Source organism: Gorilla gorilla, chromosome 13 (assembly GCF_029281585.2).
Source record: "Gorilla gorilla gorilla isolate KB3781 chromosome 13, NHGRI_mGorGor1-v2.1_pri, whole genome shotgun sequence".
Lineage (NCBI taxonomy): Eukaryota > Metazoa > Chordata > Mammalia > Primates > Hominidae > Gorilla > Gorilla gorilla.
Window position 1 is genome coordinate 122,975,608 of NC_073237.2, and position 19,991 is coordinate 122,995,598.

General features: G+C 59.8%; 1 protein-coding gene and 1 long non-coding RNA gene across 5 annotated transcripts in view; one reads left to right on the forward strand and one right to left on the reverse strand.

The window, feature by feature from the left end:
* Positions 1–234: 234 nt before the first annotated feature.
* On the reverse strand, positions 235–5,910 carry LOC115935762 (uncharacterized). The gene is made up of 3 exons (XR_008668733.2): positions 5,556–5,910; positions 1,266–1,336; positions 235–630 (listed from the first exon to the last, which is right to left on the reverse strand). It is a non-coding gene; the product is annotated as an uncharacterized lncRNA (long non-coding RNA).
* A 128-nt stretch (positions 5,911–6,038) lies between these two features.
* The window catches only part of LMX1B (LIM homeobox transcription factor 1 beta), an 86,896-nt gene continuing 72,943 nt past the window's right edge, over positions 6,039–19,991 (forward strand). For 2 of the 4 annotated variants that reach the window (XM_055351926.2, XM_055351928.2), the window contains exons 1-2: positions 6,039–6,705; positions 7,500–7,686. In XM_055351926.2, coding sequence (XP_055207901.1) covers positions 6,567–6,705; positions 7,500–7,686 — 326 coding nt within the window. In that variant the 5' untranslated portion in view covers positions 6,039–6,566. The remainder of the gene's footprint in view (positions 6,706–7,499; positions 7,687–19,991) is intronic. The other 2 variants (XM_055351929.2, XM_055351927.2) reach the window with 2 other exon arrangements.

Below are 19,991 nucleotides of genomic sequence, written 5' to 3' on the forward strand. Positions count from 1 at the left end.
TCACCCTCACGAGGTAAACCCAAAGGCTACCAACTTGTATCGTCACTGGTGCCCAGGAGCCCCTGACGTCACAGGGGTTGTGGTTGGCAGTGGAATTGCCCCAGCTCCACCCCTCTGCCTGGTCCAGAAGTCTTGGTTTTATTTTTCTTTTCTTTTCTGAGGGCCAACAGGAGATGCACACACCTCCTACATAAAGCGGTACTAACCAAAACAAATGCACATCAAATGCATGTATTTGCACAAACACTCATAAAAACTTTACCAGACACCAAATAATTACAGGAAGGGGCGAACCTTCAATCCGCCAAGCCACAGCATTTTGAAGTGGATTTAAGATAAAGATCAAATAGGATGGGCACTGGCCCCAGCCTCACATCGGGCCCCCTTCCCCAGACACGGGCCCATGAGATAGAGACCAGGGAACTTTCTGGGTTTTGTGACTCTGCGTCCAATTCATAGAAAATGTCTTTCTGCGAGTTATTCTTAGTGTCTTAATGTGGCTTTTATGGTTTCAAATATGATCCTGGGTCTTCTCTGCTCTCACTGTGGTCCTCAGCTGGGGAAGCTCCCAGTTCCAGACAGGCTGCAGAAATAATCCAGCCCATCCATTTGGCAAGAAAGCCAAAGATTCTTGAAGAAAATAAATTTTAAAATATGTGACATCTTGAGAATCCCACGTGGTTGCTTTTGATGTAATGGGCTAACGCCCCTAATTCTGTGTCCCCGCCAGGGTCCAGCTCTGAGCAGCTACTTGCAGGCCCAGGCTCTAGAGCAGGGCCAGTGGCAAAGGCTGTGCCGGGCCTCTGGGCACTGCCTGGAGGTCTCCTGTGCCCAGCTCACACCTTCCTGGAGCTAAGCTTCACCTGCCCTGGAGGAAGGTACACAGGTGAGCCCAGGGGGTCTGTTTGCCCTCAAGCCCTGGTTGAAGGAGAAGCAGGGAGCTGTGATTTCCCCAAGTCTTGGTAGCATGGCCCCTCTTCCATCCAATTATTATGATTACTTGAGACGGAGTCTTGCTCTGTCACCCAGGCTGGAGTGCAGTGGTGCAATTTCGGTTCACTGCAACCTCCACCTCCCGGATTCAAGCGGTTCTCCTGCCTCAGCTTCCCAAATAGCTAGGATTACAGACACATGCCACCATGCCCAGCTAATTTTTGTATTTTTAGTAAAGATGGGGTTTCACCATGTTGGCCAGGTTGGTCTTGAACTCCTGACCTCGTGATCCACCGGCCTCACCCTCCCAAAGTGTCCATCCAATTATTTACCAAATATGTATAGAGGCCTGGTAGGTGCTGGGTGTTGTGGTGAGCACTTACGTTTCAGCCTCTCGACAACCCTGTGGGACAGATGAGGAAGCTGAGGTGCAGAGAGTAGGGCAGGACCTTCCTGAGGTCCCATGGCCAGATCCTGAACCAGATCTGGGTGGCTCCCCAAGATCTGCTCTTGACCACTCCCAGCCACTGTGAGACCTCAGCACTGGGCCACCCCGCCAGGGCACCGTCTCCCTCAGAGCTCCAGTCCCGAGAGCTGACAGCAGCCTGGGCTCTAAGGGAGCACCATCTCCTGACCCAATGTGGAGGAATCCCATGACTAAAGACCCAGACCTTGTGCTGGAAAGTCATGGGTCTGTGGCCAGAGCCCCTACCCACTGAAGGGGAAGCTACAGGAAGGACTTAGGGGCTTTGCTGGGGCTGGCTGTCTCCCCACTGCACACAGACACACACACTTGCATGCAGCCTCAGAGCCCCAGCTCTGCCTCACCAGCAAATTCTGCCACAAATCCTGTCTCCCTGCAGCCCCTCTCCCATCAGGCTGGAAAACCCCAATGGGAGAGAGAACCAGTTCCCAGCCCTGATTCAAAGGACCCCAGCTGGGCGCCATCACTTTACTCCTGTGTGTGGGCCTCCACCTGGGTTCAAGGTCGCTGTGAGGTCTCCCACCGGCACAGCAAGACCACAGACATTTGCACCGCTCTGCGGCAAGGTGGCTGTGTTACTCTGTGACGATCACACACGGCCATCTCTAGCTGAGAAGGGCCTGACCCTTTGGCCCATGTGCCCTGGGGTCCAGCCCCGCTGGGGTCCAAAAAGCATAACATGGTCACTGCTGGCTGGAAAGTTTCCAGCACTCAGTCTCTGGGTGTTCCCGCTCCACTTCCGGAGTCAGTGTGGTTCTCCCAGGACCCTAGACCCGGGGCCACCTCCCAGGAATATCAGCCCCCAACCTGGCCCACTGCTCGGGCGGCTCTGGTCCCCCCAGTCTGGCCGCCTCTCAAGGATCTGAGGCTCGGCAGGGCTGATGGCGCCGGGACAGCGTGGGACGGCCCAGGCTCTCTGCAGCCCTGGTTCTCCGGGCAGAGTGGAATAGAGACACTCGCAGCTCCTGGTCCTTGCCTTCCCACTCCTCCGAACCCGGCCAGGACTGCACCCTGCGCTGCCCCAGATCCGTGCCTCCAGCTGGGATGGTAAACTGGGAGGGGGCAGTGTGGCTCTGGCTCTGGTCAGAAGCACAAAACAATCCAGACAGCCCGGAGCGGGATGGACAGGGCTGGGTGGGGTGGGGGAGGGCAGCTCATAGAGCCGTGCTCGAGGGAGGCGGGTAGCGCAGAGGAGAGGGTGCAAGGCCCTAAGAAGAGGAGCAGGGGGGACTAGGGCGGGGCTCAATGGAGCTGGGGCGTCCGCAGACTGGAAGGAGCCGGGACCCCCGCTCCAGAGCCTCCCTTTCCATTCTCGCTTCTTCCAGTGATTCCGAGCCCCCGACTCAGTCTTTCCCCCAGGTAGAGAGAATCCGAGGCTGTTTCTGCCGCTGAAATCTGAGCGGGAGAGCATCCCGGAGCCGCCTGCGTGGAGCGAGCAGCCCCCGCGTCGTGGGCCAGAGGCGCCCGGGAGAATCTGCGGGTCACGGATCGCACCCGCAGGGGCCTGGCGGAGCAAGGTGCGGTTCGCCGCCTGCGGGCAGGAGCCGGCTCTGGGCCTCGGCCCCTGCTGTGCCGTCCAGTCGGCCGCTTCTTCGCTTCTTCGGCAAGGGAAGCGGTGGAGAGGCGCGGGAGCCCCGATTGTGCTGGAGAGATCTGGGGCCTCCGCGCGTCTGCGTGCGAAGGACCCGAGACCGGCCAACTCAGCTGGGAGCACGGGACACGAGGAGTGAGGACAAAGGGCAAGGAACGGGGCCTATAGGGAGGGTGTGTGTGTGTGTGTGTGTGTGTGTGTGTGTGTGTGTGTGTGTGTAGGGGGAATGAATGGACAGCGGGGAAGGCATGCAGAGGGACTCAAGGGGTGTGGACTCAGCAGCCCCACCCCAGACCAGAGAAGGCAGCCAGGCTCTGGCGTCCACCGAGCCAGCGCCCCTATCTGGGCGCGGGCCGCATGGCGGCAGACCGCCCTATATCCGCCTTGGTGGCGTGGGATATGACTGGCAGGAGCGCGGAAGAGCGCTGAGAATGCATGCGCCCCCGGACAGACCAGACGCGGCACGGAGGGGGGACTTCCCACAAGTCCTCCTGCCTTGAGACCAGGCCTTCGAGTGGTCCGGGGAATGCGCCTCCGGGCACAGCCAGCGGCCCCAGATCGGCACGGGACGCCAGCCCGAGTTAGAGAAGGCTGGGAGGCTGGATCGCAGGGGCCCTCATTCAGCCAAGGAGGGGGAAAGGAGAGCTGTAGGGTAGGAGAGGCCAGGCACAGGGAAGGTGGGGAGGGGATGGAGCCTTGCGCCAGGAGTTGGGGGTGCAGGGCCTGTGACGAGAGAGTATTACCATGTGCACCCTGAAGGAGAGGGAGAGGGTCTGGGCCTGGAACGAGGACTCTCGCCTGCAGGCAGTCGCCCAGCCCCGGTTGCAGGGACGGACCGCGACCAGCAGAGGGCAGAAAGTGCCTGGTCCGCCCGCCGGCCCCGAGCCGCGCTCCGCGCCTCGGGACTCTGGCTCTGTGCGCCGAAGCCTTGCCCGCCCGGCTTCTCCCTGCAGCAGCCGCGCCCCCGCCCCAGATGCCCGGAGAAGGCGGCTCAGGCCCAGCCCAACTTCACGGGTCCAGGCCTGGGGTTTCCAGGTCAAGCAAAGAGGGGACCGAGATGTGGGAGAGAAACTCTACATTGACTGTCCACTCTCCCCGACCTAGCCACACAAAGGCGCCTAGAAATACACGAAAGCACAAAGCCCCCCACCACACACAAACACACACACACACACACACACGCTAGGAGACACGCGAGCACACAGAAGCATTCAGAACCCCGGAGATACGCACAGATACGCAAAGCTGACAGAGACACCCATACAGAAAAGGATCGCAGACACAATACAGAGGCTGAGACACGCACAAAGACTTAGGCCCCCGCATGAAATGATGCGGACACACACCCCAGACACAGGCACGAAGGACCCACACATTCACATACACACGGGTGCAGGGGACTCAGACACAGATCCGCAGATTCACCCCTGGGAGTCTGGAAGGTTGCAGGGACACACATACCGTGTGTGCAGAGCCAAGGAGCACACGGAGGCAAGAGCCGCAGAGGCGGGGGCCCGACACGCACAGACACACACAGATACCCACAGACACACACGCAGGTAGGGTGGGGCGGGAGCCTCTAATCCTCCACAAAGCCGGGCCCCTCCGCGGGGCCCCGCGGCGCAGGGGGCCACTTCTGACCGAGCCTCCCGCAGGTTCCAAATCCGATCCGCCCTTTCGCCTCCAGCGAGGTCAGGGGACCCGCCCCCCATGCCCTCCGCCCCCGCCCGGCTCCGCGCCGCTGCCTCGCTCCGGGAGGGGCCGGGGCCGCCCCGCAGCGGATCGCGGGGGGTCAGCCCGCCGCTACCCCGGGCCGCACCCGCCCCCTGCTCCCCGGTGAGCCGCGCGTCGGTGGGGACCACGGGCCGCAGACAGCCGGTCCGACGCTGTGGCCTCTCGCACCGGACGCGGGTGCCAGGCCTGGCTGGCGCGGAAGTCGGCAGCTCCATCTCGCCAGCTTTCGCGTCCCGTTGCCGAGGTCCACTTTGCCCAGGCTGGCTAGAGCACTGTCCTTGATCCGCGCGTCCCAGCGACCCCTGGCCGGGCACCCGACCCGCCAAAGGACCCCGGCCTTGGCAGCCAACCTAATTTCTTCAGAGCCGCTACCCTGGGGCCACCACTCCCTCCTAGCGCCCCTCACTGCAAACCCTAGGAGGCCCGGGTCTTGCCCACTGCTCCTGCCCCTGCCCGGGGACCCCTTTTCCAGCCTTAGTTGTCCTCTAAACTCTCGGTCGCCTGAACCCAGGCCTGACCTTCCTTGTCGGCCCAGTGTCCCCTATTCTCGATCCCGGGGCCCCAACATCCCATCGGCTCAGTCCCCCGCCCAATCTCTGCCAGGCCCGGAGCTTTCCCAGACCCCTCACCCACACTCCAGGCTCACTCCCCGTTCCTGGGCCTGGGCCCCCCTTGCACGAGTCCAGGGCCAGCCGTCCTCGCCTTCTGCCCGCCCCCGTCCTTCGTTCCTGGGAGCCGGCCCTCTCCGCGGACCAAGCCGCCCCGAGCAGGCGCCGCCGCCCGGGGGACGCCGACTCAGCCCCCGCGACCTACCTCGGCCGACAGTCGGGGGTTCCCGAGCGGCCACTCCCGGCCGGCGCCGTCCCCTGGCGGAGCCGCCGCGCTCCCTGCCGTCCGCGCAGTCTGGCCTCGCTCGGGGCCACTCCTCGTAGCGCTGGAGCTTTACAAAATATTAATAATAAAGAAGGCAGGGGAGAAAAAAGAAAGCCTTCGCTCCCCAACTCCCAAATCAATTTTTCAAGGGGGTGGAGCAGAAGGATTTGTTTCGAAGACGATCAAAACTTCTGCGAGGGGCCCGCGGGGCGGCCGGCCGGGCCGGGGAGCCGGGGCCTGCGCTCGGGGCCAGGCGCGGCGCGGGGCGCGGGCCAGGGGCGCGGAGCCCCGGGGCGCGCGGGGGGGCGGGACGGCACTATTTGACGTGGAGCCGGCGGCGCATCCCGGCGCAGGGATACCGGACGCGGGGTTCAAATGTCAGGAAGTTTCGGGAGGTGAGGCGGCCCGTATCCCTCCGCCGCCAGCCCCAGCTCTAAACCCGGCGGCTCAGCGGGCGCACCATGGCACTGGAGTAGCGCGGGGAGCGCGCCCGGAGCCCCGCGGCCCGCTGCGCCCCGCCCGGGACCCCGCTGCGCCGCGCGCCCCCCCCGCGGCCCGCGGGGCCGCCCCTGCACCCCCACCCCCTCCCCCGCCCGCCGCCACCGCCACCGCCACCGCCACCGCCGACGCCGCCTCCTCCCCGCGGCTCCGTCTGCAGCAGCCGCCGCCGCCGGGCTCCGGGACTGACAAGCAGGTGACAGAGGAGCCGGCGCGCGTGGCTGCAAGTGTCCGGGAGAGCGCGGCGCGGGCTGCAGCCGCCCCGGCCCGCCCGCACGACGCCGGGGCCCGGGGCCAGCGCGTCGCCGCTCCACGATCGCCGGGGGCCGGCGCAACCCCTGCCCTGCGGGGGCCGCGCCTCCCCGGTTCCAGGGCCGCGGCGGCAGAGAGCGGGTGGACGGGCCGGCGGGCGAGCAGCCCAGCCGGCGGGGTCCGCAGCGCGCCCCGCGTCCCATGGATATAGCAACAGGTCCTGAGTCGCTGGAGAGGTGCTTCTCTCGCGGGCAGACGGACTGCGCCAAGATGTTGGACGGCATCAAGATGGAGGAGCACGCCCTGCGCCCCGGGCCCGCCACTCTGGGGGTGCTGCTGGGTGAGTGCGGGGTTGGAACGCCCGAGTGGTCTCGGGCGTGGGATGGGGCGTCGTCCGGCTGTGGACACGGGCGTCGGGGCCAACGGATAAAGGAAATGGGTTTGCAGGACATGGGGAGGAGGCAGAGACAGGACTCCTGGAGTGATCGCCAGAGGGCCGCAAGTACGCCTCCGGCAGGCGTCCTGAGGGGACAGGACAGCTCCAGTCGCCACCCACCATCCTTTCCAGGCCTAGGTTCTAGAGCTGCCACTCCGGTGTGGTAGGTGGCGGGTGGCAGGGGTGATGGAGGACCTAGCAATGACCTTGGCGAGCTTGGGAGAGGCGCAAGGTCACCTGGGGTGGGGGAGATTCTAAGAGAAAAACGTCTCCCTGGTCACTCAAACCACAGATTTTGGGGAGATCGGGGATAGAAGACCACGAACGCCACCGTGGGGCGTGTCAGCCAGCGAGCACCCCAGCCTCACCTCGCCTGTCTTGGTCCCAGCCGGCCACCCTGCGCCGTGCTCGTTGTCATTTGTCTTAACACGGAGCGCGGATTCTCCGGAGAAGGGGAGAGCACAGCGCCGAGCCAAGGCTCGAGGCCCGCGGCCTCTCCACGCCGGAGCCTGAGGACTGGGACGGACTAGCCGGGGCCGCCCGGCCCCTAGCGCGGCGGTCCGGGGAGCGCAGGCGGCAGGCGGTGATCCCGGGCGGCCCGAGCCCTCGGGGCCGGGGGCTGTGGGCCCGGTGCGACCGGGACGCCGGGGCTGGGCCGGGCGGCGCTGACGGCCGGGCTTTCGCCCTGTGCGCTACAGGCTCCGACTGCCCGCATCCCGCCGTCTGCGAGGGCTGCCAGCGGCCCATCTCCGACCGCTTCCTGATGCGAGTCAACGAGTCGTCCTGGCACGAGGAGTGTTTGCAGTGCGCGGCGTGTCAGCAAGCCCTCACCACCAGCTGCTACTTCCGGGATCGGAAACTGTACTGCAAACAAGACTACCAACAGTAAGCGCTTCTCGTCCTCCTTCCCCGCCACCGCCCGGCACTCGAGCCCGGTCAGCCCCCTGCCGGGCCCGGCCCGCGCCCGGCTCTGCCGCCGGCTCTGTGCGCGGCTGGGCCGGGCAGCTCCAAGGGTTCCGAGAGCTGCGCGTCTTGGGGCTGGGGCGGACCAGCCCAGCCCAGCCGGCACTGATGGGGTCCTGGGAGCCTCCGGACGGCCCCCAGTTGCCATCCGTTGTCCCGGAATCCTGCGCTGGGCCGGCCGAGGGATTTGGTGCCTGGGTCCTGGGATATAGGTCTGGCGCTACGGAGGCCTGAATTGGGAACCCAAAACTGATTTCCAAAGGAAAATAATGTTTTAGGGAGCCAGGCCTGGCGGACTGCTTCAAGGGCCTGGTGTGTGGGGGTTTGGGATTCCTGGAGCCTGGAGCCAGGAGCCAGGAGGTGGAGTGCTGGGACACTGAACGGCCTGAGCGGCAAGGGAGGCCCCCTTTCTGCCAGGCTCCCTGCTGCACTTTTAGTCCCTGATGGAGAGAAAAGAATGTCCATATTCCCCAAACCGTTCCATGCGGGAATTTTGCACTTGCAGTTTTCTTTGGTTGGAGAAGCATTCTAGGAAGAGGATCTCAAAAGGTGGCAAGTTACAATTTGGGGCTCCCAATGGGAGTGAGGAGCTGACTGAATCAGCCCTCCCCACAAGGCCTCCTTTCTGGTAGTGTGTATTGAGGGGGGAGATGGCCCGCTCTGCCCTGGTATAACCCAAACCTCAGGGCTGAGGCCAGAGATGTGGGTTGAGCCCTTCTTGCTAACTAGTTTTTAGCTGAGACTGGATTTGTATGGCCGGGACTGGGGACAGACAACAGGACATGCAGGCTTTTTCTTTTGACCTCCTGGGTTTTCTGCCTGGCACTGCAATTGGGAGGGAGGCAGTGAGGAGCCACAACTGAAAGAGGGATGTGGGGATTCCCAAAGCTCTGTTGCAGACACAGTGGGTGCCTGCGAAAACTTTAGTGATGCCAGAAAACCGTCCTGGATGAGGCTGCAGAGCGGGTAGGCTGCTTAGGTGGTTTGGTGCTCAGAGAGTGCTGTGTATGCCCAAGCCTCCAGGGAAGGAAAAGCTGGGCTGCCGGCGCCTCGTGGTGAGTGCAACCTACCTGTTCTGCCCAGGGATTGTCCCCAATCCAGGGCCTAGTGGAAAGCAGCGCAGCCCAACTGTTTAACTGAGGCCTGGAAACAGTGCAGGCCAGAGCCCTAGAGAGGGCATCGGATTCTACCCCAAAAGGCTCTGGCTGTGCCTGGTGGTCTGGGGGCTGAGCCTGAGCTGCTTTTTGCACCTAGCTCTTTCTTCCAGCTGAGGGATCTTTGGGTAGGGATTGGAGTCCATTCAGAGGTTCAGCTGTTTTGCTGGTCCCAGAGTGCAGCTGAGGCCTTCCTCTCAGTAGGAAGCACCCCAGATTTAGGCACACTGCCGTAGGTCGGCTTTGTGCTGTGCTCTGAACTAATATGATTCTAGTTCCGGGAGAGGGAGACGCCAGTCCGTTCAGTCACAGCCCAAGCATAGAGCAGCACAAATTGAATGGGGAAAATAGTTTGGGGTAGATGTGGCTGTGGGCTCTGGGCTGGCTAGAGGAGCCCCTCTGTAGGGTGCACCAGCCTCTAGCCCCCTCCCCACCACGCCCTGCACCCCTGGCCTCACTCTGCTTGCCTGATCCCGAGCTCTGGCAGTGCCACTTACACCCAGCTCAGCCACCAGCCTTTACGACAACACATGGGGGAAGGGGGCCCAGGAAACTAGAACCGGCCTCCGAATCATTTGCATGGCTTAAAAAAAAGAAAAAAACTTTTTAATATATTGAAAAGACTTATGAATCGCGTGTACATATTCTGCCCTCCCCCCACTCCCCATAATTATTTACGGAGCTTCTCTTTAAAAAAAGGAAAGGATAACCCCTGGTTCTTCAGGCACAGAATGGTAAAGTCACGAAATTTCAGCTGGATGTTGCCTTAGAGATGAGCGGCTCACCCCCTCATCTTACAAAACAATTAAACGTTAAGCATTTGCTACTGCTTTGTCCAAAGTATATTTGTTTTAAAAAGAAAAGGAAAAAGTCACCTAACAGCCAGCTTCTTCAGTGCAGTCCGGTGTGTTGAGAATGATTTTTGGCACAGGGCGAATCTCAGGTCCGAAGACCTCACTCAGTCTGGATCCTGTGGGGCTGAAGCCTGGGGTGGGGAGTGCATTATTCTAGCTGTGGACAGTTCACTCCTCCACCCTCATTCTATTTTTTCCAATAACGCCAATTAGGTATCTGCGTTAGGCCGGCCGGCAGGATGTGCTGGGGGTGGGGGGGTGGGGGTGGGGTGATTGTTATCAGGACAAATAGCCAGTGAGTCGTTTCACAGGGAGCTGGAGCGCCGCTCCAGTCAGGCAGCAGCCACTGGAAAGGGATGTTCTTTGCACAATAAAATTTTTTTTATTCACATTTCTTTTTTTCTTTGAGAATTGCAGATGCATATTTATTTCATCTGTGCGTAAATGCTTTTCAGACAGGAATCCAAGCAAGCGGGCGCAGAAACGTGCCTTCTTGATATTGTCGAGTCTGTGCGTCAGCGGTATTGGGAAATTAACAATCCCCCCACCAAACACAACTTCTGAAAAATGTGTCCTCACCCCTGGCTGAGTTGCAGGGCTCCGTCCTTAAAAAGAGGTTGCCATTTTTAGTAAGTGTCTCTTCTTCCTTTCGATTTGTTCTCAAAGATCCCAGACACCCAGAAGTGCCAAGTTCTCTTACGCACCACGGGGGTGATTAATTGACACTGGGGCACATTGAGCCGAATTTGATAAAAATCCTCTTGTACATCCTTGGCGGGCAGAGCAGAGCGCCGGCCGTGGAGTTGGGCATTTTCACTCTTAACTCCAAAAGTCTCCTTTTTCCCCATGTGTGATTTTTGGGGGCTCCTTCAAAAAAAAGAAAAAGCAGCCTTTTCGGACAGAAAACCAGTTAGGAAACGGAGAGGAAACGCAGCCTCCCCCAAATCAGAACACCTCTCACCGTCCTCCACCGGAGAACAAATGAAAAATAAGGCACGTTCCCCCCTCCCATGTTTTTATCTTGGCGGCCTGGCCGAATAGAATTATGTAACTCTCTTTTCTTGCCGTCTGTCGCTCGTCTGGAAAGGGTTTTTATCCTGAAGAGGTGGAGAATTCCTGGAGGAGGCTCCGGAAGGGGGGAGGGTCGGTGGGAGAGTCCAAAAATCTGTCACAAAATGGAGTCTAATCGCTTGTAAGACAGTTCCCAGGTTTGGCGACCCGAGACCCGCTGGGGTGCAAGCGGGCGCCTTTGTGCACGGCGAGACGCGGGGTTCCGGCCCGGGCCGCGCTCCTACCTCGGCGGCGGGGCCGCGGCGTCCTTCCGCCCGCAGGGCCTGCCCGGGCGGCCGAGCCTCTCGGCGGCACAGACTTCCAGGGCTCCGCCGGGCCCGCTGGGGGCCCTTTGGGCTCGCCTGTCCAGGTAGGATGTGCCTACGTTGGCAGCAGGGGAGCATCGAGGCTTTGATTGAGTTTCACAAAAACCCCTCTTGAGTCCTGGGGTGAGTTTTTTAAAAATTTCCCCCAGCTGGCTGTGGCTCCAGTGGCCCAACCGCTCTGCCCTGCGCATTCCTTTCCTTGGAAGTGTTTACCCCGGGAAAGACCTTCTTGGGAGGCTCACCTCTCCCCCCACACTCCCCATCCAGCTCCCGCGTTCGGGTGTGGCCCAGGGGGAGAGCAGTCAGGCTCCGGCCTTCTCTGGCTACTTCTTCTGCCAGCCTGGAAGGCCTCCCATAGGCCCTCCTGCAGGGTGCCAGTCTCAAGCAGCACCCCTTCCCCAGTGTGTACCCCAACCAACGAGCCCCCCTGCCCCAACCATCAAACTCATTCAGGGCTGCAGAGCGCCTGTCCTGGAAACTGCTTGGGAGGAGGAGCCAGGACTTTGCCTTACAAAAAGGCTTCTATGGTGCTGTCTCTGGGGGCTGAGGCCCAAAGGGCTCACCCTGGCAGCCCAAGTCTGGGGACCCTCTGGCCCTTTGGAGGGTACCTCTCCATTTAACCCCAGCACCTTGGCTGTGTGCAAGACGGTAAGCACAGGCCTTCCTGAGGCTGCAGTCCCCTGCTGCTGAACGGAGGCATTATTCACAGTGACTCCTGGCTCACCCTCGACTCCCTGGGCGCTGGGCTGGTGTGGCCTTATTTGTTTGCCCTATTTTTCTTGAGTGGGGGAAGCAGGCTGGGAGGATCTCCTCTGGGGTATGTGATTGGTGACTGTCAGCTCTTTACTGCCCTGTCCATTGGAGCCAGGCTTAGAGACCACACGGCCCTGGCACCTACCTGATCCTCCTCTGTGAAATGGGGACTTATTCTGCTGGGGGCAAGTATTCTTATAAGGACTTGAGATAAGGTGCCTCAAAGGACCTGGCATCTTGCCTGGCTTGTTATTAATACTCTGGAAGTTATTGCTGTTACTCTTCTCACCATGAGCATGGCAGGGAATACCTTGTCTCCAAGGACACACACCACACTGCCAACAGGTTCTATACCCAGGTTCCATGGTACACAGGGTTTACCATGAGCCTCTCCATGCAGGGAGGATGAGGAGCACCCTGGGGAAGCCATTGCCTTTCCCTTCGTAGGACACTGTAAAAGTCTTGCCTTCCTCAGCTGTGAAAAGAGCTTTAGACTCGGAGTCAGACCTGAGTTCACCTCCCAGCCCCAAGTCTTAGCAGCTGTGTGATCTTCGCTAAGTGGTTGCCCATCTCTGAGCCGGGGCCTCATCAACAAACTGGGGGTGATGATGTGACTTTGCAGGGTGGTTGTGAGGATTACACAGGCACCTGGTGGAATTTTAATAAATATTCCATTCTCCGGGGGATCCATTATCCTCTCCTGTGCCTCAAGAGAGGTGGAAAACCTGATTGTGTGGGTGCGCACAGGTGCCAACTGCATTATCAGAAAGGGCCACAACAGGGTGGCCAGCTGTGCTGGGCTCTTTCTCCTTTGGGGGCAGACGGGTGTGCTGTGCTCTTTCTCCCTGGGGACAGACGGAGGGTGGCCGGGTGTGCTGTGCTCTTTCTCCTTGGGGGCAGACGGAGGGTGGCCGGGTGTGCTGGCTCTTTTTGCTTTGGTGGCAAACAGAGGGTGGTCCAGAGCAACAGTATTTCCACCGGGAAACAATTGGCGTCTCCAGGGCCTCCATATAGCTTGGAAAAGCTTAATAATTCATATTTGAAGAACTGTTTGTACTTACTGTTTTGTGATTGAAGCCACAGAAAATAAAGCTCAGCCAATGGAGAAGGGGGTAGGTGAAGGAGAGGTCCGGGGGATTTGTCTATTTCTCAGAAGGAAGATGAGGTTTGAAAGGTGGAGAGACACCATTCCAGGAACTCGGAAGACCCCTCCAGCTCGGGCTCTGTGGCCTTGTGAGGTTTCCACCCATGGGTGGCTGGCGATGCTTCTCCAAGGAGCTGCCTTTGTCCTGAGGCTCTGGAGTTTCTAAAAAATAAAGAAAAGGAAGAGCAAAAACACCAGTCCTACTTTGGCATCAGTTAGGCTGAAGGATGGAGGATACTCTCACCGACATGAGTTATAACTTCCAATTTGTTGGACACCACAGTCAAGCCTCAGCCAGGGGAGGGAGGAAGGGAGGGATAGTCTACTCATCCAAGGAGCCGCGTGTGAGCTGTCAGTCAGTTGGGGGTGCCCGAGGACCCAGGGCCCTTGGCTGTCTGGCTGACCCAGCCGGAAGTTCCTCCGGCCCTCTCCAACCAGATTCTGTGCTGATGGCAGCAAAGAGCAAAACCAAAATTATATATATTTATTACCACTGCAGTCAGAAGTGGAGAGACGGTGGTAGTGAGAGAGGGCTAAGGCTGAAAACCATATTTGAAAAAGTTGATTCACGAAGGTAGAGGAAGCAAAGTGGCAGACGTTTGCCATTTCATCGACCGGCTGGTGTTCTCCATTCATGTCATAAATGTCTCCTGTCATTTGATGCCAAAAGCAACATGATTTGGTTCCCCGGTGGCCTATAGGGTTTTTCTCTCTCTCTCTCTTCCTTTTTTTTTTTTTTGCAGTAAATGTTTATTTGTTAATAATATACTTTAAACAGCCTAGCCTTGACCTCAAGTCTCCTGAAGCATCCATCTTCTCTCAGAAAAATGTTTCAAAGTTTGTGTAATTTTGGGGGGAAGGTGTAACTGACGGGGCAGTGAAGGGCTTGTGTTTGCTTTAACTACTGCTGCGGTGAGGAGTGGTGGGGCATAAGGGGCCACTGTGCTCGGAATGGCAACTTTCTTGGGTTTCAGGCCGGCTGACAGCACTTCCTCTCTGCCCTTTACCTTTGCTTCGCCTGATCAGTACAAATAAATTTCTGCGTGGGCCCTTCCTTTGTTATTCCCTGGATAATATTGTATCCATTTCTGCTCAGCATCTTGACTGGCAGCCGCTGGACCTGCCCTGCTGACCTTGGGGCCCCAAAGGGAGGATGAGGGGCTGGGGATCTGGGGAGGTGTGGGTACATTTGTGGGGAGGCTTTGTCTCAATTGGGAGCTTGGCTCAGACCAGCCCTGGACGAATGTCCTGGCTGATGGCAGAGCACCTGGCTGGCCTTGGCACTTGGTGAACTGGGGGGAAGTGTTGCTGAAGGAAAAACCCGGTTCCTGGAGCCTGGTTCCAGAAGAAACAAAGATGTTTGCTTCCTGGCCGGGCCAGTGCTGTGAGAGAGGCTTCCCCGGGAACTGTGGGGAGGTGGCTAGCTGGGGAAGGTTGTGACGGCCACCTAGAGCAACAGCGATGCCCACTGGGGCTGGCAGGAATGAGGAGGCCACCGAGCTGCTGGGTAGCTGAAGATGAGCTGAGCATGCTGAAACACAGGGCCGCCAGGGGTCCCTCCCCCAAGCGCCTCCCCGGGAGCTTCAGCAGCAGTGACGGGAAGGGAGGAGCAGCACTGGGTTGGGATGGGACAAGTTGGGTGTGACTGCTGTTCCCCCCTTCTCCCGCCTCCTGCCTTCCAAGGGGACTCTGTGACTCTTGTCATGTGATTCCTGGATTGCTATAGTTACTGGGCTGTTGGGTGTGGGCGCCAGACCAGGACTGAGCTGCCCAGGCCTTTGGGGTTCCAGAGGATCAAGGTGCTCTGGGGTGACCTCCTCCAAATGGAGGGGTCCTGGGTGGGGCACATTTTCTCAAAGGAAGAGCAAGCTTGTTGGCAGTTACAGAATGGGGATCCAGAATGTCTCCATCTCCCAGTGACAAAGGCCAAGGGCCTTTAGGGAAGGACTGACAGCTCTTCCTGAGCCTCAGTTCCCTTCTCTGTGAAAAGGGGGTAGTAATTCCAATCTTACAGGGTTGCTCTGAGAATAAAGTGGAACAAACCCAGATGCCAGCCAGTGTTGGGCATGCAGTCAATGTATGTTTTCTTCCTTCCTGCTGGGAAATGAGCCGAAGGCAGCCCCCTCTGGCAGGAATGCATTGTCTGTCCTGCGTGGGAGGCCCAGAAAGTGCAGCCTCCTGAACAGGCCTCCCAGAGGGGTCTTGCCCACCCTTCTGTTCCTCACCCAGGTTGGGAGCTTGTGTTTTTATTTTTATTTTTTCCCTTGAAAAGGGCATGGTGCCGGTCTGGATGCCAGAGGCTGCTCCTCGGAGCCAAGGCCAGCCTGTGGATGGGCCCTCATTACTACTGAGACACGTAGGTCCCATTTTTTCCAAGAGACTCCTAAGCATGGTCAGTGTAGATGTGAACTTGCAGGAGCAGCGCCTTACTGAACAGGGAGGCAGCCCGCAGTAGTGCCTCTAGAAGGGCAAGGCATTGGCGTTTGTTGAGCCCCTGTGAAGTTCACTGTCTGTACCGTCCCAACCCTGTGGTTAGGGGAGGAAACTGAGGCTGAGAAGCTTGAACAACTTCCCCAGGCCCAGAGTTAACTCTGTAGCAGATTTTTCCCGGCCCAGAGTTACCCTGTAGCAGATTTCCCCCCAGGCGGGTCCAACTCCCAAAGCCGGATGGGTTCTCTAAGTCCTCCTATACCGACCTTCCGGAAGGTGCGGGCTCTACACTGTTGCTAATCTCCCCCAGAACGCCCAGCCTGGGAGGGGTGGGGAGGGGGAGTCGCTACCCGAGGGCTGGGAGCAGGGTGTCACTGACCTCCTCTGCGCGGATTGCGCCCTGTAGGGCCAGCCCTGGCCAGAGGAAGAAAAAGGTTAGAATAATTGCCTTCCCCTGGGCGGAGAGCTTCCTTCGACGTCCGGACACGCGGATGGGGCGGCTTTCAGCGGCCTCCACCCGCGCACCCCTCCAGGCCCACCTCTCGGCGGTTCGTGCACCATGTTCTTTACTGGGAGTGGGATGACACCATGCATAGGCTCCTGGGCTCCGCAGCGGAGCCGCGGGAGCCAGCGGCGGTTGATGAATTTCGGTGTCACCAGGGGTTTAGCCCGGATTTGGGAACCGCGCGCTCTAATACGCGCACACGGTCCTGCCCTTTCTAAAGCGCAGCCCTTTCACCCGGCAGCTGATTTATGGAGGAATTCGATCCTGGGACGCGCTGGGCTGAAGCCCGGAGTCCAGGGCCCTGCAGCAGCCTTCGGGCTTCTCAGCGTTTCGGGGACCCTTGGTGGCTCGGGGGCTCTCCTGGGCTGGGGTCGGGGTGCCCCGCCAGGTGGGGCCTTACGCGGTCCAGAAAGAGCCAGTGATTCTCCTTGGAGCCACTGCAGGCTCCCGCTGGAGGGAGTAAGACTGGCGGGGAGAGTTGGCATTTTCATTCCTTGTTGAGCACAGCCCTCGCCCCTCCCCAAGCCCTCCTGCCGACCCCCTCGGGCTGGCCAAAAGCAGCAAGTTCGGGAGGTTTGTTTATTGAGAGAACAGAAAATTAGGGGTTGCGGGGGAGAATCTAAGACCCTTTTCCCGCCTGAGAAATGTGCAAAGTCCCTCAGCTCCTGGAGGCAACCAGGCGGCCCGAAAGCCGAGTTCCCGGCGCGGATGCTAGGGCCGACCCCAGCCCCCTCCCTCCTGCGCCCCAGCCCGAGGGCGGCGAGTGGCGGGTTTTTTTTTTTTTTTTTTTTTTTTTTGGATTTGGTTTGCAGGGGGGAAATGTGGTTGTATCAATCCACAAATATTTACTCTTAACAGACTTGTATCTGTGGAGATTTCGAACAAAGACAGTTTAGGGGGATTACAAAAACCCTAAACCCCGTTTTTCTCCCGGACTTGGTGCTTTAAATGCCAATTATAGGCGAGCCATATCCAACAGCAACGGGGAAAGGCGAGCAGGCTCCGGGGAGGGAGGTGGGGGGAGAGTCCGGCCATTAAATGTAACTTTTCATTATGAAAAGGATTTCGCCGGTTTTATCTTCTAATAAGATTATGTCACGAACACAAGTACCTAGGATGGTGCTGAGTGACAGGGCTCTGTCGTTTAATCAGAGGCTGTGCCGCTCAAACCGCGGGGCCCTTTGTCCCACGGAGTGAACGACGGAAACTTGCCGTCCTAATCCCCTTATTCATGTCAAGCACAGAAAAGAAGCCGAGCACCTTACAACCGTGTCCCCTCCACCCCTTCCGAGGACGGCGGGAAGAGGGGGCTCCGGCCCTGTAGCCCCCTGACGCTTTTCGTTTCCGAGCGCGCTTGGGCCTCAGGAGCCCGAGCGTTGCCATGGGGGCGGGGGAAGGGGTGGTTTTGCGGGTGCCTTAATTGGCAGCGTCTGGAAAATGGGGATAATGACCCCACGACTAGAGGATGAATGGGGGGAGGGTTAGTGGGATGTGTTTGCCTCCTCTGACCGAGAGCACGGGTCCTGCTCTGTCCCCTCTTCCCAGGAAAGGTGGCACTCTGGGTGCACACCCACCACCCCCATTAAAGCGGGATTGACCAGAAGAGAGAGGCCGAATGGAGATGCCAGGCTGGGGCCCTCAGCGGGGCAGATTTCGTTGGATCCCTGGGACTAATGTCGCAGCGCTCGCACTCCTGCAGGTCTCCAGGGTTGGCCATTCCCGGCTGCATGCTCGGCCCCTTTCTTCCGAGGGCGAATTCCTTTGTTCGACCCCCACGGAAACCCTCTTCTCCGCCAGGCCCGTGGCGCCTTTCTCGCCACCTCCGCCGCCGCCGCCGCCACCACCCTCGACCCACCGTTTGCAGGGCTTTCCTGCGGCGCCCTGGTCGCGGAGACCCAGCCCTGTCTGCCGACTGGCCCTTCGACGTCGCCGCCGTGCCTGAGCCCCGCTGCCTGCTCGGACAAGCAGAACTCCGGCAGGCGCAGCGGGCGCCGAGGCTTGGGCTTTAGCCGTGGCGCTCGCCTCGGCGCAGTGGGGAGCCGCGGGCGTCAGAGAAGCGGCCGCGCTGTTCCGGGTCGCTGCACCGGCTGAAAAAACCAAAAGCAAAACCAACACCCAGGAACGAAGCCTGCGTGCCCCCGGGGGCTCCGTTTTGCTCCCCTCATGGACATGGGGGTGGGGAGCTCGTGGGGTTTCAGCCCAAAGGCTCCAGTCAGTGGAACCGGAGGGGGACTTCGGAGGAATTTGTCTCTGATGTCCCGGCTCCCTGGCCTCCTATTAGAACTCGTAGAGGATCCGCTCTGGAGTCCCCGTGCGCCCTGGCAGAGGTCGGGGACGCCAGAGTGCACGCAGTCTCCTGCGCGCCGAGCCCAGGCTCCGGGCGCAGGGAGGATCGGGCTGAGAGCAGGGTGTCACCTCGTAAAAGCGACAGGCAAGGGCTGTTTTATGGGGAGGGAGAAGGAGCAGGAAGTGATGCTTCCATCTCTGACAGCATAGGGACCGGGAGCTCCGATGGAGGAAACCCTTTCCGGGCAGGACGAGTAGAGGGACAGGACAGGGCCGGGGACCATGGGATTCGCTGCCATTAAGTATGGGACGGGCAGGCGAGAGCGGGGAAGGGGACCGATGGAGCCAGAAGCCCTGAGCTCACCTCCCGCCCGTCCTCTCCTGGAGCCCCCTCTGCAATCCCGGCTCAGTCGGCAACCGGCCCTTCCTTCCAGGTCAGGGGTGGGGGAGAGACTTTCTCCCTCGAAACACTTGATACCAACTTTGTTTTTTTGGCAAGAAAAATAAGCCTTGTTTGGAAAGGGGTGGGTGGGGGGCATCGAGCGAGCGAGGGAAGGAGCGAGGAGGCGGCGGCGGAGCAAACTCTGCGGATTAGGTTTCAGCGCCTCCGCCCCACCCCCAGCCCCGCGGCGGTGATTTGTGTGCGGGGGTCTGTGACCCTGCAAGCATCAAACGGCCCGCGGGAACCGGCCGAGTTCAGAGGGACAGTGGGCCGAAGGGCGGCCTAAGACAACGCAGATGGTTCCTATCAGCCCGGCCGGGCCCGCAGCGTCCGCCCGTCCGTCCGGGCTCCTCGGCCGGGAAGAGGCCTTGGTCTTGGGGGAGGCCCCCACCTGAGCATTGATAAGGGTCTGGACGCAACATCCCACGCCCACTCGGCCCCAGTGGAAAGGAGGCCTCGGAGACTGGTGTCAGAGGGTTCCTTGGCCAGGCTGTCCTGACCTCACTGGGCTCAGGAGGAGCCTGATGTGCCTGGTCACCAGAGTGGCCTCTGAGTAGGGACCAGCAGGAAGAGAGACCCTCCGGTCTCCTCCCTGTGGCCGGGTTACCCTGTCCCTGCCCTGCAGGCAGCTGAGGCTCATCCACGATATAGTGCCCCTCCCCCAGGGACCCTTCTTCCCTTTTTTACTCAGAGAGGTGCCCTGCCCTGCCCTCAGCCTGCTTGCTTCTGACTTCATTGATTCTATGCAGTGATAGAATGCCCTGCTTCTTCCTGCCAGCTGGAGCCCTTCTGCTTGGCTTGAGCTAACTTTGAGGGACTCTTCTATTTTCTCCCTCCTGTCCCCAAGGGAAAGCAGAGAAGGAGGCTCACTCATGCCTTGGCCCAGAGCTTTGCCTTGGTGCTGGGAGCCCTGCTTGGTCAGGGTGGGAGGGGCTCTTCCCCCACCAGCCCTGGCCTCTGAGCCTGCTCCCCTTCTTTCCCCAGAGCTGGAGCAGGGCTGTCAACCTCAGCAGTCCCAGGCCTCCCTGGCCTGATTTCCAGGGCCTGGCCTTCTGCGTGGCCTCCAGTGACCACAGATGAGTGCAGCAGGGCCACACTCACAGGGACCTTGGGCTGCTTTAGGATATCCCAGCTAAAGGGCTCTTCAGGATCCCAGTAGAAATGGGAAAACCAAGGTCCAAGTGCAGCTAGGACTTGTCCTGTTGTAGCAGAGCAGAGGCGGAAATCCCAAGCTGCACGCTACCAGGCTTGGGGGCTGTGTGGCAACTCCACAGTCCTTTTGA